Source organism: Geotrypetes seraphini, chromosome 2 (genome assembly GCF_902459505.1).
Source record: "Geotrypetes seraphini chromosome 2, aGeoSer1.1, whole genome shotgun sequence".
NCBI lineage: Eukaryota > Metazoa > Chordata > Amphibia > Gymnophiona > Dermophiidae > Geotrypetes > Geotrypetes seraphini.
The window spans coordinates 61,804,701-61,819,684 of NC_047085.1; the positions used below are offsets into that span (position 1 = coordinate 61,804,701).

The 14,984-nt window shown below is 40.9% G+C and overlaps 1 protein-coding gene across 2 annotated transcripts in view; it reads right to left on the bottom strand.

Moving 5' to 3' along the window:
- The window catches only part of RIMS2 (regulating synaptic membrane exocytosis 2), a 1,127,809-nt gene that overhangs the window by 125,871 nt on the left and 986,954 nt on the right, over nt 1-14,984 (bottom strand). The window contains exon 23 of one of the 2 annotated variants that reach the window (XM_033933083.1): nt 13,188-13,360. The exons of the other annotated variant lie outside the window; for it this stretch is intronic. Coding sequence (XP_033788974.1) covers nt 13,188-13,360 — 173 coding nt within the window. The remainder of the gene's footprint in view (nt 1-13,187; nt 13,361-14,984) is intronic. 2 annotated transcript variants of the gene reach the window in all.

Consider the following 14,984-nt stretch of genomic DNA (forward strand, 5'->3'; position numbering starts at 1 on the left):
AAAAAGATATAAAAAGGATGGAGTGGGGTCAGAGGAAAGTTACTAAAATGGTGCGTGGTCTTTGTGATACGGCATATGGGGACAGACTTAAAGATCTCAATCTGTATACTTTAGAGGAAAGGTGGGAGAGGGGAGATATGATAGAGACGTTTAAATACCTACGTGGCATAAATGCACATGAGTCGAGTCTCTTTCAATTGAAAGGAAGCACTGGAATGAGAGGGCATAGGATGAAGTAAAAAGGTGATAGGATCCAGAGTAATCTAAGGAATACTTTTGTACAGAAAGGGTACTAGATGCGTGGAAAGTCTTCAGAAGTGGGGGAGACAGAGACTGTGTCTGAATTCAAGGAGGTGTTGGATAAGCACATAGGATCTCTTAGAAAGAGGAAGAGATAATGGTTACTGCGGATGGGCAGACTGATTGGGCTATTTGGCCTTTATCTGTCATCATGTTTCTATGTCTCTTTATCTTAAGAAAGATATAATGGCACTAGAAAAGGTTCATCTAGGAAGTCTCATAAAACCATCGATTATCCCTGCAGGACAACTAAGTCTAGGTCGACCCCCAGCCCACCCTAACTTCCAGATACACCCCTTTAGCTCTGGGCACACAGCAGCTTCAGAGGCCTAAAAAGTCCATGGATACATCCAAAAAATAAGTTTGATTATTGGCACTTGGACAACCTGTCTTTTAGGTCATCCAAGTGCCGACTTGGGCGGGTTTCTAGACGTGTATAAGTTTCAATTATGAGCCCCAGATTGTTTAAGAAGAGAAATCTGCATGGATAATTGGCAATTAGCACTTCATAAACGATACCAATTGTTTACGCACACAAATCGATAGGCTCATTCTATAAAGTGGTGCGCATTAGTTCTAGTGCATGCATCTCCAAAAGGGTGTGTGGCCAGGGGAGGAGAATGGTCGTTCCTAAAAGTTACATGCACTGTTATGGAATATGCCTGATTCCTGTACAACTTACATACAGGTATTTAAGCCTGGGTTTTCTTGGCTTAAATAAAAGCACCTAAATGTTATGTCCCATGGCTAAACAGGATTCTATATATGGCGCGTGCTTTTATAGAATAGCGCTAAAAGTCACTGTGATCAGCACTGATTTTTTTTAACACAATCAGGCCCTTAGTCCATGCTAATGTCCTTTAGTGTGCACTAAGCTTTAATAAAAGGATCCTGTAAATAGAATATAATAAATTGATAATGATTCGGAGTTTCAATTTATTTTTTATTTTTTTGGGGAGAGTTTTTTTTACAAATGAACAGATTTCAACCTTTTTTCTGGACATAAATTGTTGAGTTTATGTTTTGCAAAGAAAAGGTCTTGTTTTGAAAGAAATACTCATATAACATATCACCAGTATGACAAGTTAAATATAAAAGGTTGATATTTAAACACTATGGGGCTCATAATAAAAAAAACAAAAAAAAAACACGTCTAAAAAGTGGCCTAAATGGGTACTTGGACGATCAAAAAGCCAGATCGTCCAAGTACCAATAATCAAAGCTGGTTTTAGACGTATGTAAAACCAGCTTAGGCCTTTACCCTGCCTCTAAATGTCTAGAGCGAAAAGAGGCGTTTTTAGAGGAGAGGAAAGGGCGGGAGGTTGGCCGACCTAGACTTAGTCGTACAGCAAGCATAAACAAAACCTTTAACAGGTTTCCTAGTTGGAACTTATACGTTTTGAGTTATACCAAGTCAAAACAGGTATAAGTGCCGAAAAGGGTCCACTGAGCTGACTGCGGCTGCCATGAACAGCTCAGCGGTGCCGGCAACCTGCCCACCCTCCACTGCAATGATAGCGGCAGGAGAGATGTCTCATCTCCCCTGCTGCGATCGTAATCCTCCCCCAAACTGCCGCGGTTCGCAGCAGTTCGGGGGATCGCGATTGTGGCAGGAGAGATAGCCAATCTCTCCTGCCGCAATCCACCTCCCCTACACAATACCGGCAGGAGGGAGCCCAACCCTTCCTGCTGAGATTCGACACCCTCACCCCCAAACCAATACTGGCAAGAGGGAGCCCAACCCCTCCTGCTGAGACATGAGCCCCCACTCCCAAAACAATACCGGCAGGAGGAAGCCCAACTCCTCCTGCAGAGGCGCAACCCCCACCCCACCCTGAAAATACGGCAAGAGGGATCCCAGGCCTGGGCCTGGGATCCCTCCTGTCCATATTTTAGGGGGGTGGGGGGTCGTGCCTCAGCAGGAGGGGTTGGTCTCCCTCCTGCCGGTATTGGTTCAGGGATGGAGGGGTTGCGATTGCAGCAGGAGAGAATGGGCATCTCTCCTGCTGTGATTGTGATCACCCCTTCCCCCGAACTTCCATCAACCACGGCAGGAGAGACTGGGCATCTCTCCTGCCGCAGGTCACAGCAGTTCGGGTGTGGGGGCGATCGCGGCAGGGGAGTTGAGCCATCTTTCCTGCCACGATTGTTGCGGGGGGGGGAGGGGGGAAGGGGTGTGTGGATTCTGTATTCGGTGTTGTTTTTGACAGACGCCAGTTACAGAATCCAACTTTTAGGTGAAGGACTGGCCCCTCCTTCGCCTAAAAGGTCTTGTTTTGGGCATTTGGGACTTTTAAACTGCTGAACGTAGAGGTAGGCCAATCTAAAAAAAAACTCATTTTGGACGGGTTTTTTTTTTGAGAATGGACATTTTCCCTGCTGCTACTTTCAGCGTTTAGGGCCTTAGGCCAAATGGGGACTTTATTGTTTTTTTTTATTATGCCCCTCTATGCACTTAAATTATGCATGTATATTTAGTGATACTATTCAGGTAGCTACAGAGCAGCAAGTACTGCTGCTATCTGGAAGAGAACAACATTCAGGGGAAGATTCTTAAAACTTAAATGTGCCTTTAATGTGCTTGCTAAACCAGTTCCAGCCAGTTTAGCGTACATGTATTTAAGCGGTGGATTATCAAAACAGCTTACCATGGTCTTTTCTGAGTTTCCTATCAGTCTTCGATTCTGACATGCAAACAAGGTCATTAATATTAAAATGAGCACTCCGAGTGATTCTCTATCATTGCCAAGTGATTCCCTAACCTCGTTGTGCCACACTTGTGGCCAAAATTTGCCAACAGGTCAGAGCTGTCGTAGACTTACTTTCTGTACAAACTAACCAAATGGGGGGTCTAGAGGATAACAGAGTACCTTTATTCAGCAATTTTTCTTTTGCGCATAAATTGCTTTAAATTATAAGTGGTTTAATTTAATAACCCACTTGTTTTGAACATATGAACAATCACCACGACCCTTTGTGTGAAAAAAAACTTCCTTGCATTTGTTTTGAACCTATCTCCCTTCAGTTTCTCCGAATGCCCCCTCGTACTTGTTGTCCCCTTCAGTCTGAAGAATCTGTCCCTATCCACCCTCTCTATGCCCCTCATGATCTTGAAGGTCTCTATCATATCTCCCCTGAGCCTCCTTTTTTCCAGAGAGAAGAGCCCCAGCCTATCCAACCTCTCGGCGTATGGGCAGTGTTCCAGCCCTTTTACCAGTTTCGTTGCTCTCCTTTGGACTCTCTCAAGTACCGCCATGTCCTTCTTGAGGTGTGGCGACCAATACTGAACGCAGTATTCCAGATGTGGACGCACCATCGCTCGATACAATGGCATGATGACTTCCCGCGTCCTGGTTGTTATGCCTCTCTTTATGATGCCCAGCATCCTGTTGGCTTTTTTCGAGGCTGCTGCGCACTGTGATGCATCCACCAGCACACCCAAGTCTCTCTCAAGTCTGCTGTCTCCCAACAATGCCCCTCCCAATTTGTAGTTGAACAACGGGTTCTTTTTCCCTATATGCATGACCTTGCATTTTTCCACGTTAAAGCGCATTTGCCATTTGTTTGCCCAGTCTTCCAGCTTGTCCAGGTCCCTTTGCAGGTCCTCACACTCCTCCCTGGACCTAACTCTATCACACAGTTTGGTATCGTCTGCAAATTTTATAACCTCGCACTTTGCCTCCTTTTCCAGGTCATTGATAAATATGTTGAAGAGTAACGGCCCCAGCACCGATCCCTGTGGCACACCGCTCGTGACTCCCCGCCAGTCAGAATATTGGCCCTTCACTCCGACCCTCTGCAGTCTACCCGACAACCAGTGCTTGATCCATCTGTGCACATCCCCTCCCACCCCATGGTTCCACAGCTTCCTAAGCAGCCTTTCATGTGGCACCTTGTCGAAAGCCTTTTGAAAATCGAGGTAAATGATGTCTATGGGTTCCCCATTGTCCACCCGACTGCTTATTCCCTCAAAGAAGTACAGAAGGTTCGTTAAGCACGACCTTCCCTTACAGAATCCGTGCTGGCTTGTTCTCAGTAGGCCATTTCTCTCGATGTGCTCACAAATGCCGTCCTTGATCATAGCTTCCACCATCTTCCCTATAATTGAAGTCAGGCTCACCGGCCTGTAGTTCCCAGGGTCACCCCTCGATCCCTTCTTGAAGATAGGTGTGACATTCGCCAATTTCCAGTCCTCTGGTACCTCTCCAGTTTTCAAGGATAGGTTGCAAACATGCTGGATTGTGCCCGCTATTTCTTGTCTTAGTTCCTTCAGAACCCTTGGGTGGATCCCGTCCGGGCCCGGTGATTTGCCGCATTTTAACCTGTCTATCTGTTTGAGGACATCCTCCTTACTTACCTCTATGTGCTCCAATTTTTCGGCCTGTTCCCAACTCGTGAGCTCCTCTGAGTCCGGTATATTAGATGTGTCTTCTCTCGTGAGAACCGACGAGAAGAACGCGTTCAACCTCTCAGCTACCTCTTTATCCTCCTTAATCACTTCTTCTATACCGCCACAATCTAACGAATTCTAGGCGGTTTACACAGAAGAGAAATGGACAATCAGCGAAATACAAAATATCAGTAATAAAAGTACAACATGTTACCTAGAATATAAACAATGTAAAATTTTTGCTATGAGAAAAAATTCAGTTAAGAAATGAATTTATCAAATAGTACAGTCTTAATTTCTTTTCGAAATGCGCCATAAGACAGCATGGCTCCACTATTATAGTTACCCAACCAGGACTGTTGTTTACTTGCTTGAAATGCAAGCGTCCTATCTAAAAAAGACCTGTATCTACAGCCTGTGATCTTTGGACAGGCAAATAAATAGCAATTCCTGGTTATCCTCGTAGGGCTATATAGCACAAAATAAGATAGCAGGTAGTTAGGGGCCAATCCCCAAACCAGCTTAAAGCAAATACAGGAGAACTTAAATATTACTCGTGCTTCTACTGGCAGCCAATGCAACATTCGGTAGTAAGGACTAATATGATCATTCTTCTTCAACACAAATATCAGACGGACAACCGTGTTTTGCACTATTCTCAATTTTCTCAGAATTTTCTTTAGTGATCCAAAATAAACAATGTTGCAATAGTCCAATAAATTATGGGCCTTTCATTTTGAGCCAATTAGGGGCTTAGGCCCCTCCCACTATATACCAAGATGCATTGTGAGGGGAAAGGCAGATAACATGGAATGTAGCCAATTGCATTCCTCATTATTTGACATGTTGGCAGTTAATATGTGATAAGGAGCTCAATGTTAAGTGCAAGGTATTGACCCACACATTCCCATACCGTGTTATACCCGAAAATTCTTAGAAGCAACTTGTAGATTACCAATAGTCATATATTAATCAAACAAAAGATAAATTTAAGAAAGAATAAAATGTAATTTGCTACATATTGTGGAAAATCCTGTACCACTGTTAGTGACCAACTAAGAAAGAAGCAAGATGACAAATAACTATAATAACAAAACATAATACTGAAAAAATGGCAAAAAGGGACAAAATACTAGAGCATCAATCTTTCAAGAAAGCACTACCTCCAAGAAATGACTAAGGGATTTCGTTGTCCCATCATTCTATTATCTTGAAAATTCTGTTGCTGATCAGGACCATAAAAAATATATTTCAAGTCCTGAAGTTTAACAAACAAGGAAATCACAAAACAAAGGTTAACACCCAAAGAGTTCAAATCCTGTGCTTGCTTTTGGCACTTTGAGCAAGTCACTTAGCCCTTCTTTATCTCATGTACAAACCTAAATTATAAGTCCTCTGGGGATAAGGAAACATTCAACTGAATGTAACTCACCTTGAACTACTAATGAACAGTGAATGTGTAAGCTAAACAAAACAAAAATCCCTAGTGATGGTAGCAATTTTTCCATGATGAAAAAAGGAGGAATTATGTTATAAAAACAGGCACCTTATTATCATCTAGCATAGTGATAATTATTGTTATTGTACTGTAACTTAACAAATGTCTTGATTTTCCAGTGTGCATTTCAGTTTTCACTCTGCTTCCTCTTGGAAAGGTGTAAAAGTTAGATCTATAGGGTTGATTCTAAAAACAGCACCTTAAGCTAGGTGGTGGTAGGCGCCCTACCTCCGCCTAACTTAATTGGTTTTAATTGATTTAATTGGCACAGTAATTGGCTGCACTGATTAAATGGAGTGCTGTTATCACACCTACAGAAGTTTTTACATTGCCCAATGCCTCTGTTGAACAATTCTCATGAAAAGTAGGCGCTGGAAATGTAGGCCTTGAAAACCCTGTCCTACATTCCCAGTGCCTACCTTTCACATAGCCGCGATTATGTAAATGGTGCCATTGCATGATTGACACGCAATCAGCAGCCATTTTTAAGATGACCGCCAATAATGGCGCAGTTTACAGAATTCGGGACATAAGGCAGATGTTTGTGTAGATGATTTATCTACATGCATTACACATATCTAGCTATATATGTACATATATCTATGTATCTATAGCTAGCCATTTAACTGTATATTTTGTGTGTGTGATTTTTGAGAGAAAACAGTTCTAATTTCCTAACTTCACAAAATGAATGTTAATAAACTGCTAATTTGGAATAATTGTGATACAGCTTGTTAAGCAATTTTAATTGCTAGAGATCTTTCTTCATTACTACTTCTATGAAGTCAGCAGAGCTTTGAAAACTTCCCCATGGAACTTTGAAGCAGTTTAATAGGAATGTAAATATGTCTGAGGAAACTGTTTTCTATTCATAGTCTTCTATTTTGGTGATTTGCTAGAGAAATTGAACAATAAAAGCACTTTTGAAACAGCTTTGAGGTAGAAAGTAAGATTTCCATGGAAACTGTGTTTAAGGACAAAGAAGCTGTGTGTTTCTGTCAATTCACATAGCTGGGAGGCATGCTGGGTTGGAAATTATAAGTGCTTGGCTCCAGTCTTATGTGGCCAATATCAATCACTCTGACACATTTTACTTATATGATACTGTTGATTAAAACAATTATGAACTATATCTTAATGTATTATTTCCCTCTATCCCCTGTTGAAAACCAAAACACATCTGTAAACTTCATTCTGTAATAATTGTGACTGCCTCTAGGAAAACATGACTAAAGTCGCACAATCCAAAATATTGAAAATGGCCAATTTTCACAAAATGGGTCCGCAAGCAGTCACATGTGTGAACTTCTGTAACTTTATTTTTTTCCCATAAAAGAATTCATTAAAACCTTATTGTTTGTCGCTGATGACTTTCCCAGAGATGATCATATTTGTTCTACTTTCTGTTATTGAAATAAGGTAAATCCCTGAGTCAGGACAAGATTTCAACAGGAGTCAGAACAAGGATCAGTCAAGGAGCTCAGCCTTAACAAATTTGTTTTTAGTATAGTATTGTTACATAATATTCTGATGCCAAGCATAAAGGTGCATGCAAAGCAGTTCAAAATTAGTAAGGCAGGTTGCGACTAACGCTAGGTACAGTATATTTGGGCACCATTTTGAACTTGATTGCTGACAAGGCACGAGTGACCCTCCTGGACACCCCCACCCCAAAGCATCAAACCCCTCCCCCAACAGGAAAACCCCCACAGGAATACCATTAAAGCCCCCTCTTCTACCCCACTCATTTCTGACTCTAATCTAGCAGGTATAGAAACAAAATGGCTGCCCTCCACCACTATGGAGATCCCTGGAAGGTGCTAAGAAGACTGGAGACAGGAGTTTGATGAAAAGCCATTGAGGGATGAGGGGTCTGAAGAAGCACCTAAAGGGAGGTGGATGACTGGAATGTCTTCCCAGGGGAAGTGATGGGAACAAAGACAGTGACAGAATAAAAAAAACAAACATGTGTAAAAGACACAGACAATCTCTATATAAAGAGAATATTGAATCAAAACAAAAAGACCAAAGAAATTAACAAGATTAAAGCAGTTACTCACCTGCAGCAAGTGTTCACTGGTATATATTCTCACATATCGGTGACATCATCCACAGAATCCAATACAGACAGTAAAAAAGTGACATATCACTTTAAATTTTAGCCTCGCCCATACCATATGCACGCTGGTGCCTTCCTTCTTGATGTCAGCTTGTGTGATTTGCAGTTCAATAAGAAAGCTAAGAAGCTAACTAGGGGAGGTGGGCGGATTGTGAAAATTATATACCTTCTATCATAGAAACATGGAAACATGATGGCAGTTAAAGGCCAAATGGCCCATCCAGTGTGCCCATCTGGAGTAACCATTACCTCTTCCTATTTTTCTGAGATCCCATGTGCCTATCCCAGGCTTTCTTGAATTCAGACACAGTCACTATCTCCACCACCTCTTACGGGAGACTATTCCACGTATCTACCACCCTTTCTGTAAAAATGTAATTCCTTAGATTACTCCTGAGCCTATCACCTCTTAACTTCATCCTATGCCCTCTCATTCCAGAGCTTCCTTTCAAATGAAAGAGACTCGACTCATGCCCATTTACATCACATAGGTATTTAAAAGGCTCTATCATATCTCCCAACTCCTGCCTTTCCTACAAAGTATACAGATTGAGATCTTTAAGTCTGTTCCCATACGCCTTATGACAAAGAGCACACAACATTTTAGTAGCCTTCCTCTGGACCGACTCCATCCTTTTTATATCTTTTTGAAAGCACGGCCTCCAGAATTGTACACAATATTCTAAATGAGGTCTCACCAAAGTCTTATGCAGGGGCATCAATACCTCCTTTTTCCTACTGGCCAGAACTCTTCCCTTTGCACCCTAGCATCCTTTTAGCTTTCGCCATCAGTTTTTCAACCTGTTTGGCCACCTTAAGATAATCACATACAATCACACCCAATTCCTGGTCTTCTGTCATGCATACAAGTTCTTTACTCCCTAACCTGTACCGTTCCCTCAGGTTTTTGCAGCCCAAATGCATGACCTTGCATTTCTTAACATTAAATTTTAGCTGTCAAATTTCAGACCATTCTTCAAGCTTTGCCAGGTCTTTCTTCATGTTATTCACACCATCCAGGGTGTCTACTTTATTGCAGATTTTGGTATCATCTACAAAGAGGCAAATCTTATCCGACAGCCCTTCAGTAATATCGGTTATAAAAATGTTAGTCAGCAGATCCAACAGCAACATAATCACCTGGATGTGCTTTCTAAAATGTCATTCTATATATCAGTACCATGATAACGAAGGTCATAAAATGCCACTGAATATATTCAGCCAAGTTAACTAGCTAAAAATGTCTGGTTAACTTTAGAACAATTTTCTGCAGTGACCAAAAGTTATCCAAATACAGTATGTTTAGCTGGCTAGCATTGAAGTTCAGTACCATCTGGCTAAATTAAATTCATACCATCAAGCCAGCTTCTTTTAAATGGATACATTTTGTCTGACCAATGAATTGGCCAGAAAAAAATGTATTTGGTCAATGAGGGGCACATTTTAAAACAAATATCGGTCTAGGTGACTTCCAAAGCAACCTGGAGAAATCTTTTGAATAAAGGCTCCTAGTTTATGTTCTTTTCATGTCAGTGTTAAATTACAGACAGAAAACTGATTGAGTAAAAAAAAAAATATGAAACTGCAGATAAAGAAAACTGAAGAAAATAATATTCATAAACATGTTAGGTTCTCTTTTACTAAACTGTGGTAGAGGTTTCAAACAAGGCCCGGAGAACTGAATGCTCCAATGCTGCTTCGACAGTCATAGAATTCTTATGAGCTTCGGAGTAGCGTCAGAGCATTTAGCGCTCAAGGCTGTGGTAGAAACTTCTATTGCGGCTTAGTAAAAGTGAGGGATAGCAACAAAATGAATATACAATATTAGTAAAACATAGATGGTTTAAATATGGTAAGTAGGGAGTATTTCTACAGGGATCTCTACTCTTTAAAAAAGGAAATATATTTTACCTGATATCATTTTCGGAGAATCTCCTTTGTATGTCCTCTTTTTCTCTTTCTTTTTTCTCTTTCCTTTCATTCTTTCTCTCATCCTGGTTGCTTTCTTCATCACCTGATTCTTTATTTTTGTCTTTCATACAGTTTTGTGATACTTTTTGCTTTTCACTTTCCCTCTGCTCTCTCTCCTTTTTATTAACCCTTTCTTGCTTGTCTAGTTCTTTATGTGCTTCTGCTTCTTCCTCCTTAGGAAATATTAGTTGCTCATTACCCTTCCCTTCCTGCCTGCCCTCTGTTTTCTTATCTATTTCCCTTGACCTGATAAGAAAAAGGATTTAAGGAAAATAAACAGAAAGAAAAGAAGTTAGCAGTAAAGCAAAATGCATGCAAAAAATAAACATATAGGAATTTAACAGAAAGGAAATAGCAGGAAAACATAGCATTGATAATGAAAAGAAAAGTATGAAAAGTATGTAGTGAATAGGAACATTTTTCAATGATATCTATATATATTTTCTTTGCACTGTGAATAATCAAAGTAATGCTCTAAACATACAAAGGGAATGATTGGCAACAAAACTCCTTTGCAAAAAGATGAGTCTTGAGCAGTCACCTAAATTGGTCAATATTCTTACATAGATGTACTTGTCCAGGCAATAAATTCCACAATCTGGCTCCTCCTATTGAGAAAGATGCCTGACTTGTTGGCATATAATGTGCTGAGTCCACCAACAATTGCATTGCTGTCTCTGACCTTAATGATCTCTTTGACTTATACACTTCTAATGTTTTCTTCAACATTCTGTTGTCTGTCCATACAAAGTCATTAAAACTTTATACTGTACCCTACATTTCACCGGCAACCAATGCATCAAATGGTTGCTGCCTACTAAAAACCGAGCTGCATGCTTTAACTTTACATTTTGCTATTCCTAAATATAAAGCGTTACAGTAATCCACATTACAGAGTACATGACACTGCATAATTGTCCTAAAATCCAACTGCAAAACATCTGTTTCAGTCTCTTCAACAAGTGTAATTTAACGAAAGATGACTGCACCACTTGTGTCATTTGTGCACTCATTGTCAACTTGGAATCTAACATAACTCCTAGCACACACATTTCTTTCTTTATAGTTACAACACAGTCTCCTGTCCTTTCTTCCTTAGGCCAATCTTGTTCTTCCTGTTTACTTAGATTATAAACATAACTTGTGTTTTAGCTACATTTAGAAGTAATTTATTTTCACTCATCAATCCCTTTAACTATATATGGCCCTTTCACCCAAATTTTGGACAGGAGAGAATAGAAACAGATGTTCTAATGACAAATATTACCTGTCATAATATTAAATATACTAGTCGTTAAGCCCGTTACATTAACGGGTGCTAGAATTTATGTCTGTCTGTATTTTTCTTTCTGTCTCTTTCCTCCCTCCATTTCCCTTTGTAGCGCTGTCTCTGCTTTCTTCCTCAGTCTGCACTCTCAAGCTGTTAACATTACTGCTTAGCTTTTTCTCCCTGCAAGCATCTCTGCTCTCTTTCTCATCCCCAGTCTCTTTGCTATTTTTCTCTTCTTGCAGGGGTCTCTGCTCTCCTTTCTCTATATGTTCCTGATTCCTGCAAACTTCTGTTTTCTCTGTATGCTCTTGATCCTGTGTTTCCCTGTAGGTGTCTCTTCCTTTTTTTTTTTATTCCTTCTTCACGTATGGTTGATTTATTAAAAGTTTTTATATTTTTCCTATTTGTTGCATGCCTGTCTCCTTGGTCGCTGTATGTTTCTCTTTTTTTGCTTTCTGTGTTTGTTTGTGTTTTTTTGCTGATTGTCTACTTGGTCACTGTCAGTCTGTCTGTCTGTCTCATTGGCTGCTGTATGTCTTTTTTGCAGTCTAACTCCTTGGCCACTGTATGTCTGTATGTCTTTTTTTCCTGAATTTATCCTTGGGCATTGTATTTGTTATTTTTTTCTGTTTGTCTCCTTGGCTGTTTGTATTTTTTTTTGCTGTCTCCTTGCCCACTGTCTCTCTGTCTGTCTACTTGGACGCTGTATGTAAGTATGTCTGTATTTTTTTTTGTTGTCTGTCTCCTTGGCTGCTGTATGTCTGTTTGTCATTTTTTTCCTGTGTCTCTCTCTCTCTCCTTGTTCTCTGTGTTTTGTTATTTTTTCAATCTGTCTCTTTAGCCCCCTGTCCTTCTGTGAGTGTCTGTGTGTCTCTCTCTCTCCTTGTCCTCTGTGTTTTGTTATTTTTTCAATCTGTCTCTTTAGCCCCCTGTCCTTCTGTGACTGTCTGTGTGTCTGTCTCTCCTTGTCCACTGTTGTTTGTTTGTTTTTTTAAATCTCTCTTTAGCTCCTGATCCCCTCTCACTGACCCTTGCGACTGCATGTTATTCCGGCTGGGTTTCCATGGCAACCCTGCTCGCGGGTCTGTGAGTGTAGGGCCATTTTGTTATTTCCTCGTGGGAAGCTGTCCGGGTCTGGCGGCGCCGTGTAGGGCGGAAGCGGGGAGGCGGGGCCTCAGCAACGGCCGGGTGGCTCGTGCCGCCGGCCCCCAGGAGCCCGAGGCCGGCGGCGGGGGAGGCAGGGACATGCCTGGCGTGCCATGGTGCAGGAGGAACGGAGATCGGCAGCTGGCTGCGGTTTGGCTTGTGGAGGCGATCGGTTGGTGACGTATAAGCACGCATGCGCACTCCTTCGGCCACAGACCTACAGCGCACGGAACACGCAAATAGGAGTGCGCATGCGCGGCTAGCTTTTTATTATATAGGATAAGCTGAAAATAGATATTTGTATTATTTAGCATTATGGGTCAATATAAGTCAGTTCATTTACGGGGTCTGCCTACTGACAAAATGTTATGCACTGTTAAAATCATTTTGTTATTATTAATATATACTCTGAAATCTTTATTCATACAAATTATGTTTATGCAGTTGAAAAGAGGTTTACAAGTGACTACTTTTACAATTTTCTGTTGCTCACCTAATTTTCCTGTTTCCTCTCGGTCGTTCAGACTGAACAGACATATAACTTGTGCTACTGAAACGAGAAGCGCTACTTGTCCTTGAAACTGCAGACACGTCACTCATATCGCTATCTGAAGATTTATTAGAAATATTATCTGAGCCTCGCTGGGGTTCCCGTCCTGATCGATACTGTAAATACATCAAACACAAAAGTAATGTCAGTCTAGCCACTATGAAGTATACTCTTGAAGACGTCTATACACAATAACAGTTTAAAGTTCTTACATAAAACAGGATTATCTTAATTCCAACATAACATTTTCTGATCTAGTCACCAGAGCGATATAAATAAACAAAACAATTTAAACAAATGATATGGAGAAATGAAGTATCCTAATTTGTTGAAACAAAGTACATGAGAATGTAGCTCATTATTGTCTCACCACACAATTTGTTTTGATGAGGTAAGAAATAATTATGATTTAGTAAGCATATTAACATATTACTTTCTGTGTACAGTTTACAGATTTATTTAAACTTGATAAACCGCCTTGTTACAAAATGCATTTTTTTTTTTTTTTTGTTACTTCAGCTTGTCTGCGGTGTTCTTTTCTCACATGTTTAAAGACAATAGACTGTTTTCAGTCCAATTCTTTATATGTGAGTTTGCAAACCATTGGACCCCTGAGGAAGGCCTGTTCGCCGAAACACGGATTGTGTAGGGTCCGGTTGGATTTTTATCACCGTAATTTTTATCATTGTACTTTTTTAATTGGATTTTCATGGTTTTATATGTCAGTGTTTAATAAATTATCTCCAGAACATCTGTATCCACAGTTTTTGTTTTCATCCCAATATTAGCACATGAATAAAGTTGACTAAGAAAATGGTTAAGGGCTATGCGTTTGCCATGGCACATTAGTGTAGTTCACAGGGATTATGAGCTAGTTAGCTACGAGGAGACTGAGTTAGTTCTTAATAAAAAATGTCAAGACAGAGCGCTCTAGAGAGTGATATACTCAAGGTTACTGCAGCAATTACTTAAGGAATTTATCAAGAGGAAGCAGAGAAGGAGCAAGAGGCTCTTTTCCCTGGGAGATCGAAGAAGATACCTAAGGAGAAGAAATAAAAGTTCGTTCTCTTGACCTTTTTTTTTTTTTTTTTTGCCTTGACAATTTTTTTTCTGTTTCTAGTGATTCAGACAGTCGAGAGAAGGGTTTTGCTGTGTAGAGAATAAAAATGAGAAATGACAGCCTCCTGATACTTGGTCCAGGAGTTGGGTGGATTGCAGAGGAACAGAAGATTTACATTAGAAAGAATAAAGCCTTGGACTTTAAAGTATCAAATTGGCCTATGAGAGTCAGGGAACCCAGATAAAGTCTCAAGAGAGAGCTGCATCAAGGAAAGGAGGATGTCACTAAAGTATATGGAAGGTTGGATCAGGGCTGCTGTTTAGTTTAGAGACATGAATGGGAAAAATGGGAATCTCGAGGGGATCTTCTCCAGGCCCTTGGGGATCCTGCATGGATCCCCTTCAGACTCACAGGGATCCCACAGGGATAGGTCTACTTTGTTTGGGGATCCTGTGGGTGTGGTACCTTGCTCCAGCATCGGGTCCTATGCAGCCACACTTCCGTCATATTTGGTAAATGAACCGCCGACAGCGTTCCTTCACTACTCCACGCTACTAGCACCTGACCCGGAAATTTTCCCTCTGATGCAAAAGGCATCAGAAGGAAGGCTACCGGATCAGCCGTTGGTAGCATGGAGGAGCAAAGTAACACTACTGGCAGCCTGAAGAGAAAGTCTGGGG